Raw genomic sequence first — 17,552 nt, forward strand, 5'->3', positions numbered from 1 at the left:
TGTAGAGAAATGGAGATGCTGGAAATTCCCAAACTACCCCAAAAGAACAGGAATTTAGGATGTAAAACTGGTTCTCCTGCCCCTCCTACTAATCCAAAATTGGACTAGAGAGTAAGAAATCATTCTCAATTACTTTTTAGGAATAAAGACAGAGGTCACAAAACAAATCTGAGAAGGGTCCCCAGAGCCCTAGAAAGACCAGTATTCTCCCCACCCACCCACTGCCAAAAAGGAGATTTTTTTTTTTTACTACTAAGGAGAAGAAAACAAAGCTAAGACTAAGTTAGCTGCAAATTGCCCTGTAACTCTCTTTACAACACAAAGAAAAAACAAAAACAAAAACAAAAACAGCTGCATCAGGCTGCTCTTAGAAACAGAACTCCTTGCCCTGGAAAAATCAGCCCACATCTCCTCGTGGCAGAGTCAGGAATCATCGTGCTCCTGTTTCTGTTTCGGTGCTTTATCTAGCTGGCGTGCCCGTTTGTTCCATTTTCCAATTCCATCCCGCAATTCAAGATTAGTTATGCACTTACGGCCTCACACAGCAGTCTTGCCCTCATTTCTATGGTGCTGTGTTGTATTTTCCTAAGATGAAGAATGAGCAGCTTCATGGGGCACTGTGCTCATGGCCAGAAAGGAATTTGGAAAGGGGCATCATTTTCTTCACACTGAGGCAAAGAGTAGATTTTTTGCAATAAGGAATCTTTGCTCTATTTTTCTTTGATTATGAACATTCCACAGAGTTTATAGCTCTAACAGTCCCACACAGGAATTAGGCTATTTGTGGATGCTACACAGCTGTACATGAGACAAAGGCCAGTCTGTTGGCACAAGGGGTTTGGGAAGAGTCAAAATGTGGGTGCCAATGAAACCTGGGTTCACTGAACCTCAGACTCATGGTGCAGGCTCAAATATGCCAGATGTGAGGAAAGAGAGAGAGAGTGTGTGTGTGTGTGTGTGCGCGCGCGCTTCTATACACATACACACTCAAGAATATTTACTGAACACTTAATGGGGTGTACTGGGTACCATGCTAATCCCCCTAACATTTTTATCTCCTGAAATCCCTACTTTACATTTAAATTTAAATTATGTTCCCTTTCCTTTCTTTGTATTTCAGAGAATCCCTTGGCCAGCCTCCCCCCCCACCCTCCCCCAATCAGGATATAATAATGACTTGAAATATAAGGGACCACTTTTGTCCTCAAGTGGTTTCAAACCAGTTTTATTTTATTAAAGTACATTCCTTTCCCTATCTTTATGTTAAATATTCAAAACTACAGAACAAATAATGCAGTAAGTACTTGCATACTCTTCCTCTAGACTCACCGGTTCTGAACATCTTTTGCACACCCCCGGGTGCGTATATACATATGTATTATTTTTATTTTTGTAGACCTGTTTGAAAATAAGCTGTAGATGTCAATCGTTCAATAGCATTATCCTCTCTAAATATTTCGGCATGAAGTACCTAAGAGCAAAAACACTGTCCTTTTTTTTTTTTTTTTTAAGATTTTATTTATTTATTTGACAGACAGAGATCACAAGAAGGCAGAGAGGCAGGCAAAGAGAGAGGGGGAAGCAGGCTCCCCGCTGAGCAGAGAGCCCGATGTGGGGCTCAATCCCAAGACCCTGGGATTATGACCTGAGGTGAAGGCAGAGGCCATAACCCACTGAGCCACCCAGGCACCCCAAAACACTGTCCTTTTTAATACTATTATCATACTCAAGAAACTTAACCTCTATGTGATATTCTTTTGTACCAAATCCACATTCAAACTTGATGAGTTGTCTCAGTGATATCCTTACAGTTGCTTCTCCCTATGACAGCTGTTGCGTCTTTGGGTACTCTCTCCTTTTGGTCTTTTACAACATTAGTATTTTGAAGAATCCAGGCCAGTTGTTTAATACAATGTCTCCCAATCTGGGTTTGTCTGTTTCCTCACAGTCTGATTCAGATGAACACTTTGGCAAGAATACTTACGCAGGGAGATGGAAACACATTTAATTGCTCTCAACAATCTGGCCAGGCCTCCTGCACCAACCAGTGCTCTCTCAGCACCTGGGGCATACGGAGCACTTCCCCACATACCATGTCATTTGATCCCCAGAATAACCCTAAGACAAGAAAGGACAATTATAATAGTCTCTCCTTCAGAGCTGTAAAATCTGAGGCTCAGGGACGAGAAAGGAAGCACCCTGCCTAAATCAGGCTCCAAACCCACATTACTTCCATCTGTAAATTTAGCTGATGCATGATAAACAGCTTCTTAATGTCAATACTGATTTCTTTATGTAGCTGGTGCCTGAGCGTAGCTGCTACCATCATATTGAGCCTACGGTGGAAAGAACCAATTTCCTAATGGCAGTGATTCTATCTTTCAATTTTGCCATAAATATAAAAATGAAACAAACACTTCTATCACATCCATAATCAAAAGGCAGACTGAGGAGTTTTGAAATCAGGGGACGTTGTGAGGCTGGACAGGATGGGATGGGAACCCTCCCCATGCCACATGCAAACACAGCTGATAAGCCTCCCTGGATATCCAGAATTCAAATAATCTAACACTGGGAGGAAGAAGAGCCAAATAATTAATATAGAAGGAATACTAGAGCCAGAAAATCACCAGTTTGCAACCATGACTTCCTTAATTGATTCAGGCAAGGATTATCAATGGCTATTAAAGCCATCAAGTAAAGTCTGATGAACAGAATAATTACACAGTGTCCAAGTAACACCATCCCCAGGTTACTTGTTCATGAAAAGGAAAAAGTCTTTATAAATATAATATATATAATATAAACTTACATATACAAACATATAAAAATTTATGTAGATAAATCTTTGTGATTTAACTTTATAGTAAAGAAACCTGGCAAACACCCCACTCAAGTAATCAAAATGAGTATCACCAACAATGAACAAATGGATAGCAAGAGCCTCTTGATGTGACATACTGAGGAAGACACATCATTTCTGTGTAATTCTTGCCACATATGCATAACTGGATTATACTCATGATGAAACACACCAACCCAAGTTGACCTACAAACCACTACCTACAAACTACTGATCTATACTCCTCCAAATTGCTCGTGTCATAAAGACAGAAAGGAAGTTGAAAAACAAATGCAGTTTGAAGCAGGCTGAATAGATGTGGAAACTAAACGCAAAGTATGATCCTACTGAGGGGAAAAAAAACACTTGGCCCCCACCCCCAATAGCCCCAAAAGCAGAGCTAACAAGGAAATTATTATGGCAATTGGTGAGATTTAAATACACACTGTACACTGGTTAACAGTACTTTATCAACGTTTGATTTCCTGAATTGCACTGACATTATAGACGAGAATCATCTTGCTCTTAAGAGAGATACATAGAGGCAAATGCCATGTTTGCACACACTCCAACAGCTCAATGATAACTGGAAAGAGTGTTATTTATCATACCATTAGAGAGAGATAAAAACCGTAGCAAAATGTTACCAACTGGTGAGTCTGGGAGAAAGGCACACAGGAGTTCATTTTACTATTCAGGAAACTTTTCTGAACCTTTGAATACAAAACCTCCCCCTTTCAATGGCAAATATCCTTGTCTCTTACTTTCTCCCCAAACACGCAACTTCCCATCATACTACCTGTACTGGCTCTACAACTTGAATTTAACATTAGCTTCCCTTAAAATTTTTAATGGGTACTTGTTAGATATTTGAAAACTTACAAATCAGAAAGGCATAACTAAAGAATGATTTGTTTACAAATGTGTCCGGAGCCACTATCCACTGGGCATGGGGAATACAGCAGAGAACAGTAAGACAAAATCCCTGCTCTCCTGGAGCTCTGTGTAGTAGAAACAAAGTAATTCCAGGAGCCTGCAGTTCTTTACACATTGTTCTTAGAGTCTAAACCTCTTAATTATCCCTCCTTGGGAGGCGCCTGGGTGGCCCAGTGGGTTAAGCCTCTGCCTTGGGATGAGGTCATGATCTCAGGCTGAGGTCATGATCGAGCCACCGTGATGGGCTCCCTGCTCAGCGGGAAGCCTGCTTCCCCCCTCTCTCTGCCTGCCTACATGTGATCTCTTTCTCTGTGTGTCAAATAAATAAACAAAATCTTAAAAAAAAAATTATCCCTCCTGGGTATCATGATGGATGTGATATTTAAATCAGTTTCTCTCCATTATTTATTTATGTAACAAAACACAATATATGTGAATATTTTACATTTTAAAACTGACAATAACAAAATATGTAAATTGCATACTATTTGTGAAATGTGTAAATATATGGTATATCTTCTTATTTTACTTTTTATTAAGTGTTTTACTTTAATTCCAGTATAGTTAACATACAGCGTTATATGAGTTTCAGGTGTACAATATTCACCAGTTCTATACAGTACTCAGTGCTCATCACAAATGTACTCTTATTCCCTATCACCTATTTTCTCTATCCCCCCAACTGACCTCTCCTCTGTTCATTCTCTATAGCTAAGAGTCTGTTTCTTGGGTTCCTTTTTTTTCTTTTGCTTATTTGTTTTGTTTCTTACACTCCACATATGAGTGAGATCATATGGTATTTGTCTTTCTTTGACTTATTCTGCTCAGCATTATACTCTAGCTACATCCATGTTGTTGCAAAAGGCAAGATTTCATTCTTTTTTACAGCCGAATAATATTCCGCAGTTTATATACACCACATTTTCTTTATCCATTCATCTGCAGATTGGTACTTGGGCTGCCTCCGTAACTTGGCTATTGTAAATAATGCTGCAATAAACACAGGGGTGCATGCATCCCTTTTAATTAGTGTTTTTGTATTTTGGGGGGTAAATACCCAGTAGTGCAATTGCTGGGTCATAGGATAGTTTCATTTTGAACTTTTTGAAGAACCTCCATACTGTTTTCCACAGTGGCTGCACCACTTTGCATTCCCACCAACAGTGCAAAGGGCTCCCCTTTCTCTACATCCTCACCAACACTTGTTGTTTCTTGTGTTTTTTATTTTAGCCATTCTGACAGGTGTGAGGTGATATCTCATTGTAGTTTTGATTTGCATTTCCCTGATGATGAGTGATGTTGAGTATCTTTTCACGTGTCCGTTGGCCATCGGTATTTCCTCTCTGAAGAAACATTCTCTCATGTCTTCTACCCATTTTTTCATTGGACTGTTTTTTGGAAGTTAAGTTGTATAACTTCTTTGTATATTTTGGATACTAACCCTTTATCAGAGATGTCATTTGGAAATACCTTCTTCCATTCAGTAGGCTGTCTTTTAGTTTTGTTGATTGTTTCCTTTGCTGTGCAGAAGCTAATACATGGTATCTTCTCCACAAATTATTTCCACTGAGTGACCCTCAGCTAAGGGGAAAAATGGGTGGCTCAGTCAGTTAAGCAACTAACTTCAGCTCAGGTCATGATCTCAAGGTCCTAGGAGTAAGCCCTGGGCTCCGTGCTCAGAGAGGGGTCTGCTTGTCCCTGGTTCCCTCTGCTCTTCCCCCTACTTGTGTCTGTGCACTCTCTCTCTCAAATAAATAAAAAATATCTTTCAAAAAAAATAGGGAAGATGAGGGGCACCTGGGTGACTCAGTGGGCTAAAGCCTCAGCCTTCAGCTCGGGTCATGATCCCGGGATCCTGGGATCGAGGCCCGCATCCAGCTCTCTGCTCTGCAGGGAGCCTGCTTTCCCTTCTCTCTCTGCCTGCCTCCCTGCCTATTTGTGATCTCTCTCTCTGTCAAATAAATAAATAAAATGTTTAAAAAAAAAATAGGGAAGATAGTTTTGATGGAGGACACAGAGAAACCTGATGGTTTAGCAAGGGGTAGTGAAAGAAATACGCAGAGAGGGTAAGTGTGACCTGGTGATGGCACTTTGATTTTTATTTTTATTTTTTTAAAGATTTTATCCATTTATTTGACATAGGGAGAGAGAGAGAGAGCATGTGCACAAGCAGGCGGAGTGGCAGGGAGAGGGAGAGGGAGAAGCAGGCTCCGGCATTGCAGGGGAAGCCCGATATGGGATTCTATCCCAGGACTCCTGGAATCATGATCTGAGCTGGAGGTAATCGCTTAACCGACTGAGCCACCCCAAGTGTCCGAGAACACATATTTGTAAGGATTTAATTAGTAGGATATTAACAGACAAAATACCTACAGTGTTAGTAATTCTCACTAGTATTCAAGAATCACTAACACTGAAATGAATGCTCTGAGGTCACTGAGGAAGTGAGGTCTCCAGGCATGCGGGGAGGCTGCAGGATGGAGAATCTGAGCATCTCCGGACAGCTGTGGCTGAGACGGTTACAGATGAAGTGATGATTTACGATGAACTGAATTAATATTTACTGATCTGAAGAGGTAGAGTTAAGTTCACAAACTCTTAACTAAATGGAAGGGGAGCAGAAGGGCCATAAAATAACCTGCTGGTCTCAACTCTACCTGATCTGCCTGGGCTATGTCAGGGAGTCAGCAAAGAAACAACTCGGGGTTTGCAGTGCATTGATTTAAAATAAAAATGCACATAGTGGGGCACCTGGGTGGCTCAGTCATTAAGTGTCTGCCTTTGGCTCAGGTCATGATCCCAGGGACCTGGGATCGAGACCCACATCGGGCTCCCTGCTCAGCGGGAAGCCTGCTTCTCCCTCTCTCACTCCCCCTGCTTGTGTTCCCTCCCTCACTGTGTCTCTCTCTGTCAAATAAATAAATAAAATCTTAAAAGAAAGAAAGAAAGAAATGAACATAGTAACTTAGATCACTGTTACCATATCGCATTGCACTGGACTGAGACATAGCTTTGCTTCTGTTTATGGAATTGTCAATATTCTATCCTCATATGTGTTATTTCAAATAAAAGTCTCCATTTTATTTATTTATTTTTTTAAGGAGGCTCCATGCCCAATGTGAGGCTTGAACTCATATATCCATAGATTGAGAGCTGTGTGCTCTACCAACTTATCAGCCAAGCATCCTCCAAATGAAAGTCTCTTTTCTTTTTAAAAGATTTTATTTATTTATTTGACAGAGAGAGATACAGTGAGAGAGGGAACACAAGCAGAGGGAGAGGGAGAAGCAGGCTTCCTGCTAAGCAGGGGGCCCAATGCGGGGCTCAATCCCAGGACCCTGAGATTATGACCTGAGCTGAAGGCAGACACTTAACAACTGAGCCAACCAGTCACCCTCAAATGAAAGTCTTTTATGCACACAGTCTGTGAGGGTCTGGTTCACCCAAATCCGGCTGCTCTCAATCATCTGACTCCCACTCTACCACCATAAAATCAAACTTGCGGCAGCTGAGATTTTATGTAATAAACATTCATATTCTCAGCTTGGTTTTTAAGAGGCTTCAAGTAACAGCAGGATACTAAGGATGCTAGAGACTAGATATGGTATTTCTGATGTAATCGTTTGAGAGGTAAGTGGAAGGGTAGACTGAAGCAATTTTCTCTTATTCTAACTCTTGAAGTTAGAATGTTAGCATGTTAGATAGGCACAAGTGAAAACAAGAGTTCGAGGTTTTCTAGTCTCAAAAACGAATTTGGATTCGGTCATTTTTATTTGACCCCTGACCAATTAATTATTTGTCAGTAGAGTTATAACTAGGCTGCTTCACATGATGACCACTTTACTTAAAACTAAAGTTCAAAACAAAAAACAAAAAACACTAAAGTTCACCCCCACCAGGCGATAACTATAATCATTTAAATCAACAGAATACACTTGGCTTTCAACATCAGCAACTTACTTCATATGTGTATGAGTTGTACTTAATCAAACTTCTAGTTCCTAAAAGTCATGTCTTTCAATTCTCCCTATATCCCCCAAAACGCCAATTATAGTACTTTGCCCATAAGGGACCAAAAATGACTATTTAATATTACAACAAAGAAAAATCATGGTCTAATCATGTTGATTATCTGGTCAAAAAAATATACGTTATGCCAAAGAAATGTAACCAGCTTATCTTGGAAAAACACAACTGCAAACTTATCTCCGTGTTCCCATTACACTAACTAATCAACAGCGCTAACATTCCATTTGAATTAAATATGGCATTAAAGAATAGTGTCACGTGACTGCACATGAAACACAAGGCTCTCAGAAACTGACAGTAAATGGTAAAATCCCATGTGAATGAAACAGATCTAAAAACATTCTGAATGTCATTTAATGGACTATCCATGGTGAAACTGTTACTTTCAGTTTCAGATCCAGCACACAGTTTGGTTAACTGTGCTATCAGCATCTGGCTCTACACTGTCTCCGGCTCAGCAATCCAGGTCACTTTCAGCGTGAAGAGCTCATTACTCTGCCCCTTGCTCCTTCCATCAACAGTCTGTCACCCTCCTCCCCCATCTCAATTCCCCCCAGTATACCGCTTTTTTAAAATAAAATCAGTTCATATTAGAATACACATAAAAATAGCTCATGGCCCCCCAAAATGCTTTTGCTACAGAAACCAGCGCACGTGATGAAGACATCTATTACACAGAAATCTGCCTCGATTAATAGACTGATGTAATGTGTTCATCAAAGAACTGCTATGTTCTAATCTGTTGGTACAGAGAAATAGATTCATATAGAGTACTAGGAACTTTATGTCTAAATTGGATTCTCCCTGTTGTAGTTCAATAGTAGTATTTGTGAAAGTAATCAATTCCCAAATGGAAAATACAGTCATTTCTTAGCCAGAAGGCATACTGTAAATGAAGCTCAAATAACATCTATAGGATTCTTATTTTAGGAAGGTCTTATTCAAAGCCACTTCTCTTGCATTAGCACTGCAATCAGTAACAATAACATTGCTCAAAGGAAGGTAATACTTTTACTTATTCTAACAAGACTTTAGTCTTCAATATACATACCAACAGTGTGGATAGGTTTCCTATAGGGCATCAGGCCAAAATTGTATTGAAAAATTCCTCTGGCATGGAAGAGCGGCAAAGCAAACCCCATGATCTTCTGTAGCTTGTCCTGCACGGTTCGAAGCCATGAGCCTTCAGGGTTGTTAACTTGTTTAAATAGCTCATTTTCTCCAAAAGAAAACACCGGGACCAAGGAGGCACTACAAAGAACAAAGCAGAAGAATACAAATTTTTTTTTTAAGATTTTATTTATTTATTTGACAGAGATCACAAGTAGGCAGAGAGGCAGGCAGAGAGAGAGGAAGGGAAGCAGGCTCCCTGCAGAGCAGAGAGTCCGATGCGGGGCTCGATCCCAGGACCCTGGGATCATGACCCGGGCCAAAAGCAGAGGCTTTAACCCACTGAGCCACCCAGGCACCCCAAGAATACAAATTTTTAAGGAAAACGATTTAAGTGTTTTATCCTGTTCAGATGACTTTTGCAACATATCCCAAGAATTTTTCTTTTCTTTCAATATTTTTATTATTTACTTATTTATTATGTTCAACTAGTCAGCATATAGTACATCATTCGTTTTTGATGTAATGTTCGATGATTGGGCATGTGTTTTGATGGGTGTTGTACGTAACCGATGAATATGTGAACCAAGAATTTTTCAGTGTTCCCATGTCTCTCTGTACTGTTAATTTCATGCTCCACACAACGCAACTGACTTATACTTGAAATCCTTTTGGGCGGTATTTTAGCCATTTAGTGATTTGTGGCATTGTATTCCATAGAAAAATCAAGGGTCCAAGAAGTTTCTTTCCCACCTATAATTCGGGCCATGATTCATTTGTTCATTTGGCTGGAAATTTATATTCCGTGTATAAAATTTCGTAATTTTTGTTTGCTTTTTTTTTTCTTAAAGTTTATTTACTTGATAGAGAGAGAGAGAAAATGAGTAGGGAAGGGAGGGGCAAGAGAAAGAGAAAAGCAGACTCCCCCCTGAGCAGGCAGCCCAATGTGGAGCTCAATTCTAGGATGTGGGATCATGACCTGAGCTGAAGGCAGATGCCCAATTGCCTGAACCACCCAGACACCCTGTTTGCTTTGTTTTTAAAGGCGCGTTTAACTTCTGGATGCGACAGTACTGAGCTACCTTAGTGGGAAGGCTGTATACCATTTCCCATGAACATCCACATCTGCTTTTATTGTAAGGTCGACTAAGAGGAGTCTGTCTTTAAGGACTAGAAAAATTACTTTATTTCTTTGTGTTCATTTAATAACATCTTAATTTCTCTGACCCAGGTAACCTGAAATGAGAAGTTACTTACCCATGGGTCAAAGCAATTTTAACAAATCCTTTCCGCTGGCGGATGAACAGAGTGAATTTTCCAGGATGGGCATCCAGTGATTCTTCTGCACCCCCAAGAACAATGACTGAAATGTTTCCACCTCCCTCCTTGCTCAGCACATGGGACACACTTTTCTTAGAAACTGAGACTGACCCTTAGTGAATAAGACAAAAGGCTAATTATTTATTTTAAAAATTAAAAAGTTTTTATCATAATATTCAATGGTATCAGTGAACATTGAACAAAATTCCCTATCCTGCTTACATTTGGAACATCTTGTAGTTTATAATTTTGTCACGGCCGGATCTTTGGTAATATATTCCATTAATAAAATGTAACATTTTGGCAGGCGATGGGTTAGGTCTTTAAAATATCACTTATTTTTAGATCTATCACTTATCTGGGTAGGTTGTATACTGCTCAACTCTATGGACTCTATTCACGTTGCACTATAAGTGAAAGATGCCTTCTGCAGTTGTTCAGTGCACAACCTGGATAGCTGTATATGGTGGCCTTGATCACTACCCTGGTGAATCCTGGTTCAGAACCAAAAAGCATATTCTTTTCAAGACGTTGCACTGGACCTTCTGAACACACAAGGGCCTGTTTTCAGATATTCTATGTGGATTCTTATTTCCCAAATCTAAATTTATAATGTAAATGATTTTAAAAATTCAGACATCTGACAAATAACCAGATCTTTACATGGTTCCAAAATGTCTAGTGTGACTTTGATAAATTGTTTGTTTAAGATAGTTATATAATTGTTCAGTCTTGTACCAGGCTTTCCCACATAAAAATAACTTTAAAGATTCCTTGTCAGATTTTGAATGCACTAAGTACTTTTTCCTCGTGGAGGAAAAAGTCATGAACTCTTAAAGGAAAATAAAAAAAAAATACAAGCCACTCATGACCTGTATTACAGAGATAATTGCTTTTTAAAGTCTTATTGTTTCCTTCCATTCATGGCTTTATCCATTTTTTGAGTCATAAAAGAATGTGTCAGGCAGGCTTTATTAAGACACAACACACCTCATTTCTCAAAGGACAGTTATATGCTCATTTTACTATAAGTGCCTATTACTGGGGGAATATAAAATAAGGCAGGATTCTGAGTGACCAACCACTTACTAAAGAGGCAGAAGGTGGAGGGTTAGAGGGTAGAGAACCTGAGTCTCAATGGGTTTGAACTTCTCTTGAGTTTAAGGCATTGCCATTCTTCCCTGCATGCCCGGAGTGGGAGCTGGAGGCATTAACTCCATTGGAAAGGGGGCCTTCTGAGTTTCCAGACACCAGCTCTCCTCCGGCCACTTCTCAGTTCCCTCTCTGGGCTCTCTTTATAGACCATCCTTAAATGCTGCTATGACTTAGAGCTCTAAGACCTGCATATTTGTATTCCTCGAAAATTTCTATGTTGAAACCCTAATCCCCAGTAGGAAGGTATTAAGAGGTAGGGCCTTTGGAAAGTAACTAGATCATAAGAACATAGCCCCCAAGATGGGATCAGTGTCCTCACAAAAAGAGGAAGAGAGGACATAACAAGATGACTATCCATAAGCCAGGAAAGGAGCTCTAACCAGACACCAGATCTGCCAGAGCCTTGATCTTGGATATCCAGCCTCCAGAAGAGGGAGAAATAAATGTCTATTATTTAAGTCACCCAGTCTATAGTATTCTGTTACAGCAGGCTGAACTAAGACAGGCTCCTTCAGAGTCTCTAATACCTTCTAATGTTATCTATGTACAAAATGTGGGACATTTTCCTCCCGAGGCTCTACACCCACACTTCCAATGGCCCAATGGACATTTCTACCTTGCCAACTCAAAGACACCTCAAACTCCATGTTTCCAAACCCAATGCACTGTGTTCTTCTTGCAACATTACCTCTCAAGGTGAATGGGACCATCATCTATCTTGTCACACAAGTCAGAGGTGTAGGCTCCTCCCATACATACCCCCCTCTTCTTAGCAACCACGTTGACTCATCACTCATTCTCTCATTCAAAACACTTCTTGAGCACCTGCTACAGGCAAGACACCATGCTAGATGCTGATGATATGACATATATAGTTGCTACCTTCATGAGGCCACATCAGTCCCTAAGTCTTGTCAAATCCATCAACTGTTTTTCATATCGACCTCATCTGGGCTATATATGTGGCTGTTGTGATCTGATCTCTGCTACCTGCTGAGCCTTACTGGGCACATGGGAAGGAACATGAGCCTTGAAACACAGAATGTGCCCTGGCTGATGAGTAGAGATTCACCAAAATGGACCACAGAGGAATAGTTTGGAGGGGGGACTTATGGGGACTTATAGTGACAGAAATCCCTTGGGTAAGAGCAAAGCAGGCACTGGTCAGCAAAGGACCTCTGAAACTCTATTGCTTCTTCTTCTTCTTTTTTTTTTTTTTAAGACTTTATTTCTTTATTTGACAGAGAGAGAGATCACAAGTAGGCAGAGAAGCAAGCAGAGAGAGAGGGGGAAGCAGGCTCCCTGCCAAGCATAGAGCCGGATGTAGGGCTCGATCCCAGGACCCTGAGATCATGACCTGAACTGAAGGCAGCCACTTAATGACTGAGCCACCCAGGCACCCCTCTATTGCTTCTTTACTGCATGAGGTTTGGTACACATGTCTGTCTGTCTTTCACACCCAGAGAGGCAGCCACCAAGACAGGCATAGAGGAGAAAGGAAGCCTTGGACCAGGGGCCATCCTGGAAGCTGGTTCTAGGAAAAAATTGAGAACTCTCCAAACTTTGAGATAAGGACACCTTAAGGCTCTACCAGGTACAAATTTGGGTATTTTTATTTAACTTTACTTAGCTTTTATTTAGCTTTATTTTAGCTTTTATTTAGCTACAAGTTTGGATATTTTATTTAGCTTTAGTTTGGATATTTTTTATCTAGCTTTTAGAGATAACTCAGGTGATGGCAGAAAGGAAAAGATCCCATGACGTCATAAGCCAGAAAGAACAGACAAGCTTAATCTCAAATGCCAGCTCAAGCAAATGGCAATGACTCCGAGGGCACTATATGGAGAAAGACTCTTAAGGTTGACTATATGTATCTGACATGGCCACGGAAAGGGGTGTTCCTACATCTCTTGTACCATAAATTTGCCATACCTGCTCTCAGTTACCACTACCCAAACTCACTTGCAGCTTGGAATCAGCAAACAGTATATTGGAAATATATTTCTGTGCTTTTTTTGAAATTTAAAAAATTTCCCTTTAATTTTTTTTCCCTCTTATAAAACGAACCCAATCAATGTCTGCAAAACAAGGGAGGGATTTTTTGCCTCTATAGTAGTTTGGAGGTTTGGTGCGCCCTCTAGAGGCCACACGCAGTGACAGCCAGACTGGACAGAGAGCCCAGGGCCCTATGGGTGAAGGTCCCTATGCAGCACCTGAAAACCCAGCCAGGGATCCCAGTCCTCTTGTGGTTAGTGATTTCCTATCAGGTATACAATGACAACAGAGACTTGAGAGATTAACAGGAATTAATGAAAACCTGGGAGACCCTGGAAAATTCTATCTTTGAATATGCCACTTATCCTGAAATTACACATTTTTTTAAAAAAGGCTACCCACTTTTCTTTATATCCAAGAAATGCAAGACAACAATAGTTAACGTAGATGATGACCATAAACATAAATCACTTTTTAAGGTTCTGTAGTTCATGCTGAGTCAATAAGTTGGTCAGGTTAAAAAATCAAATAAACTGAACCCCTCAAATTGATGTGAGAGCTGTTAACACAAGCACAGCCTCTGTACACACTCATATAGTGTCTTTATAGTATTTCAGCTCAATTTTATTCTTGGAATTGGTAGAATCATGGTTTCATTAATGAGTCTTCCACTAGTTCAGAGTAGCAAAGTAGAATGAACTCAGTTCTGAGCCAAGTTCTATTTAATCTGGGAAGAAAAACTCAGACTGAATATGCTTCACTTATACACGGCTGTTACTTCAAGACATTGGAGGCTATTTTCCATCTCTAATGCTCATAAACACAGGCAAAGTGCTTCTCCAAAGGTGCAATCTATCACTTGTTTGACCCAAGATTCTTTCTTCCACATCTGGATACACAAAATGCATTCATCAATTTATTCTTGCATTGAATTAACATCTATTGAACAGTCCTATATCCCAGGCCCTATGCTAGAAAGGAGTGGGGAAAAAAGGACATAGTCTGGGTCTTCCCAGAACTTCCAGTCCAGTGGGGGAGACAAGAAACATCCAAGCAGCATGGGAAGAATCAGACAGGGATACAGACACAGGGCTTGACTAAGAAACTATAAATCTGGGCACCTGGGTGGCTCAGTGGGCTAAGCCTCTGCCTTCAGCTCAGGTCATGATCTCAGGGTCCTGGGATCGAGCCCCGCATCGGGTTCTCTGCTCGGCAGGGAGCCTGCTTCCCCCTCTCTCTCTTCCTGACTTGTGTTCTCAGTCTCTCTGTCAAATACATAAATAAAATCTTAAAAAAAAAAAAAGGAAGAAACTATAAACCTGTGTTTGGGAGGGAACATCCTGTGTGATCCCACCACCCTCAAACACTGGAGAAATAAGAATCTGCCTTCACTTACCACAGGTCATCAGATAGTCTCGAAAGAGTGGACAGCGGAACCAAAATGGAAGCACATGAAGATACGCGGTGAAGCCAGGAAACAGCTCCTCGAAGTCCGAATAATTTGTACAAAAATTTCCAAAGGCTCCAGCAACAAGCACTCCATGAGGGTGAAACCCAAATATATAGTTCTGACTTGGATCCAAATCCCAGGTTTTGATGAGCTACCATATATAGTGAGATTTTAAAAAAAAAAAAAAAAAAAGGTCCAGATTAGGTTCCAATAAGAAACCAAAAAACTCATGATTAGTTTTTATGTCAAAAGGAAACAGAGGAGCGCCTAGGTAGCTCAGTCAGTCAAGCGTCTGCCTTCTGCTTGGTCATGATCTCAGGGTCCTGGGAGTGAGCCCCACATTGGGATCCCTGCTCCGTGGGGAGGCTGCTTCTCACTCTCCCCTCTGCTTGTGTTCTCTCTTGCTATCTCTCTCTCAAATAAATAAATGAATAAATAAAATATTAAAAACAAGGAAACAAAAAAGGAAATGGAAAACGTGACTTGTTTAGTTCTCTGGGTTAGAGCTGTTTCCAAATTTGTAAACTATTTCCTGAGCCCAGAGCCCCCTGCACATAGCCTCCAAAATGGTGTCAATTTAGCTCAGATCCCATTTAGAAATTCGGGCTGATCTGCAGGCTTTCTCCCTCCACAAAGAGAAAAACTTGAACTATTTGTGATGAAAACAAATTTCTACTCCTCTCCCAGCTCAAGATAGTACAACATAAAACAACTCTACTCACGTGAATCGGAAAATAGTCCTTAAAATACCTCCAAACGGTCCAGCTTCTGACCCAATTGGATCTCCTGCCCCCTTGCTCTGGGGTACTCCAGTCAAAATAAAGCCATGTCATATAAGGGACATAGAGGAACCAGTAGTTGTACACGATCAGTATCACGATGACTCCAATGCACACCTGTGCTGTAAGAAAGGGAAGGACCTCAGGAATCAGAGTCAGTCAGCATCTGCTCACTGTACTGTACAATCAGTGGTCCACGGCAGGGGGGTCTAATTAATACACAAGGTGCGTTAAACTGAGCCTAAGTCCAAGTGAGGTAATGTAACAAGACAGCAATGATACAGTATTGTTTAACATTTATTGTCTATTGACTATATGCCAAGTACTGTATTATGTATTCTGCCAAAATATTTTCATGTAGTCCTTGCATAGCTACAGTATCAATGAAGTGGCCACAGCCCTTTTTGTAGAAGAGAAAATGGCACAGAGAGGTTAAATGGATTGCCCAAGCCCCACAGAAAAGAACTGGTTGATCTAAATCCACAGTCTACTCTCAAAGTTGCTGGTCTGCACAGCCTCCCTGACATGATATATGGAGGAATCATGGCTGAAAAAAGGGATGCAGGAATTCCTACTATAGGTGTTTACCTTGCTGGGCCACCATTATTTATGTGCCCACAAAGAGGGAACACTCTAGCAACAAACTCTGTTTTCAAGAACTCTGTCGTCAGAGACAGAAATAGCGTAAGAGAAACTTTACAAATCTTAGTTCATCTTTCACTGCTTACAACATTTCATTATGACAAAGCAAAATCCAAATTGTTTATGCACCGAATGACATAGCTTCAAAATATATGAAGCAAGAAAACTTGACTGGGTAGTAGTGACAAGAATGTTTGCCTTAAAGTAATACATTAAGCTAAGCTAGATTTTTTTTTTAATATCAGTGCTCTCATACTAAAAAATATTTATAAAAAGAGAAATATGGATGGTCTGGGTGGCTCAGTCAGTTAAGCATGTGACTCTTGATTTTGGCTCGGGTCCTGATCTCAGGGTCCTGGGATGGAGCCCTGGGTCTTGGTTCCATGCTTTGTGGGGAGCCTGCTTAAGATGTGCTCCCTCTTCCTCTGTGCCTCCCACCCAACCACCCCCATGCTCTCTCTCAAAAAAAGAAATAAATCTTTAAAAAAAAGAGAGGGAGAGAAATATTAGTGAGAAAGGAGGAGGGAAGCATAAAGTCATAAAACTTGGCACACAGTAAGTACCCAATAAATACCATCCATTACCTATGACTTTAAGGACTGCCTTTGTCTCTTCTTCTATTATGTTCTGCCGTCTTGGTTTTAGAGCTGATTTCAGTTCCCCAAACTCCGATCCACTCCCTATCAACTTTGCTACAAAGAGTTCTGTTTCCAAACCATCCATCATAGTATCTGATTAACAGCACTTTGACCTATCACAGTTTTGTAGGTACAATTTTTTTTTCCAAAGACAGAACATATATTTATATTTCTGGAGATATATAAATCAATAAATATCCCAGTATAGATTTAACCTAAATACAGAATTGACCCCTGTAAGAGGACAGACCTGCTTTCTCCAGGATAGGTTAAGGTTTGTTAAAGAAAAATACATGAAAGGTTAAGGAAGAACGTGCCCTCTATCCCTCCATGGGGTGTTCTGTTGCATTCTGGAACAGCCAGAGACGTTTCCATGACTCCAGGAATACAGCCAAAGAGAGTGTCCTCTGCCCTCATTCCTATCAGGATCATTTCACTTTGCTTCACCTGCTTCCCTCTACCCAGGTCTGAGTGCTGACAATTTACCACTGTTGGTTAATTTTCTCTTTATTTTACTACGTACTTTTTGTACAAGAAACTTCCATAGGTCTCATTATGCTGCACTCTCCGCTAGATCAGGTGAGCTAAGATGCAGCAGGGAAGGGAGAGGACAGTTTCTGAGTGATGACCACCTCCCCCAGGCAATGTCATTTTCT

General features: G+C 40.6%; 1 protein-coding gene across 1 annotated transcript in view; it reads right to left on the reverse strand.

The window, feature by feature from the left end:
- The window catches only part of MOGAT1 (monoacylglycerol O-acyltransferase 1), a 35,899-nt gene that overhangs the window by 4,548 nt on the left and 13,799 nt on the right, over nucleotides 1-17,552 (reverse strand). Inside the window, exons 2-5 of the mRNA XM_080799549.1 lie at nucleotides 15,560-15,738; nucleotides 14,784-14,988; nucleotides 10,175-10,349; nucleotides 8,859-9,058 (exon numbers count right to left, since the gene is read on the reverse strand). Of these exons, the coding sequence (XP_080655675.1) occupies nucleotides 8,859-9,058; nucleotides 10,175-10,349; nucleotides 14,784-14,988; nucleotides 15,560-15,738 (759 nt within the window). The remainder of the gene's footprint in view (nucleotides 1-8,858; nucleotides 9,059-10,174; nucleotides 10,350-14,783; nucleotides 14,989-15,559; nucleotides 15,739-17,552) is intronic.

The sequence above is a fragment of the Martes martes genome, assembly GCF_963455335.1.
Source record: "Martes martes genome assembly, chromosome: 3".
NCBI lineage: Eukaryota > Metazoa > Chordata > Mammalia > Carnivora > Mustelidae > Martes > Martes martes.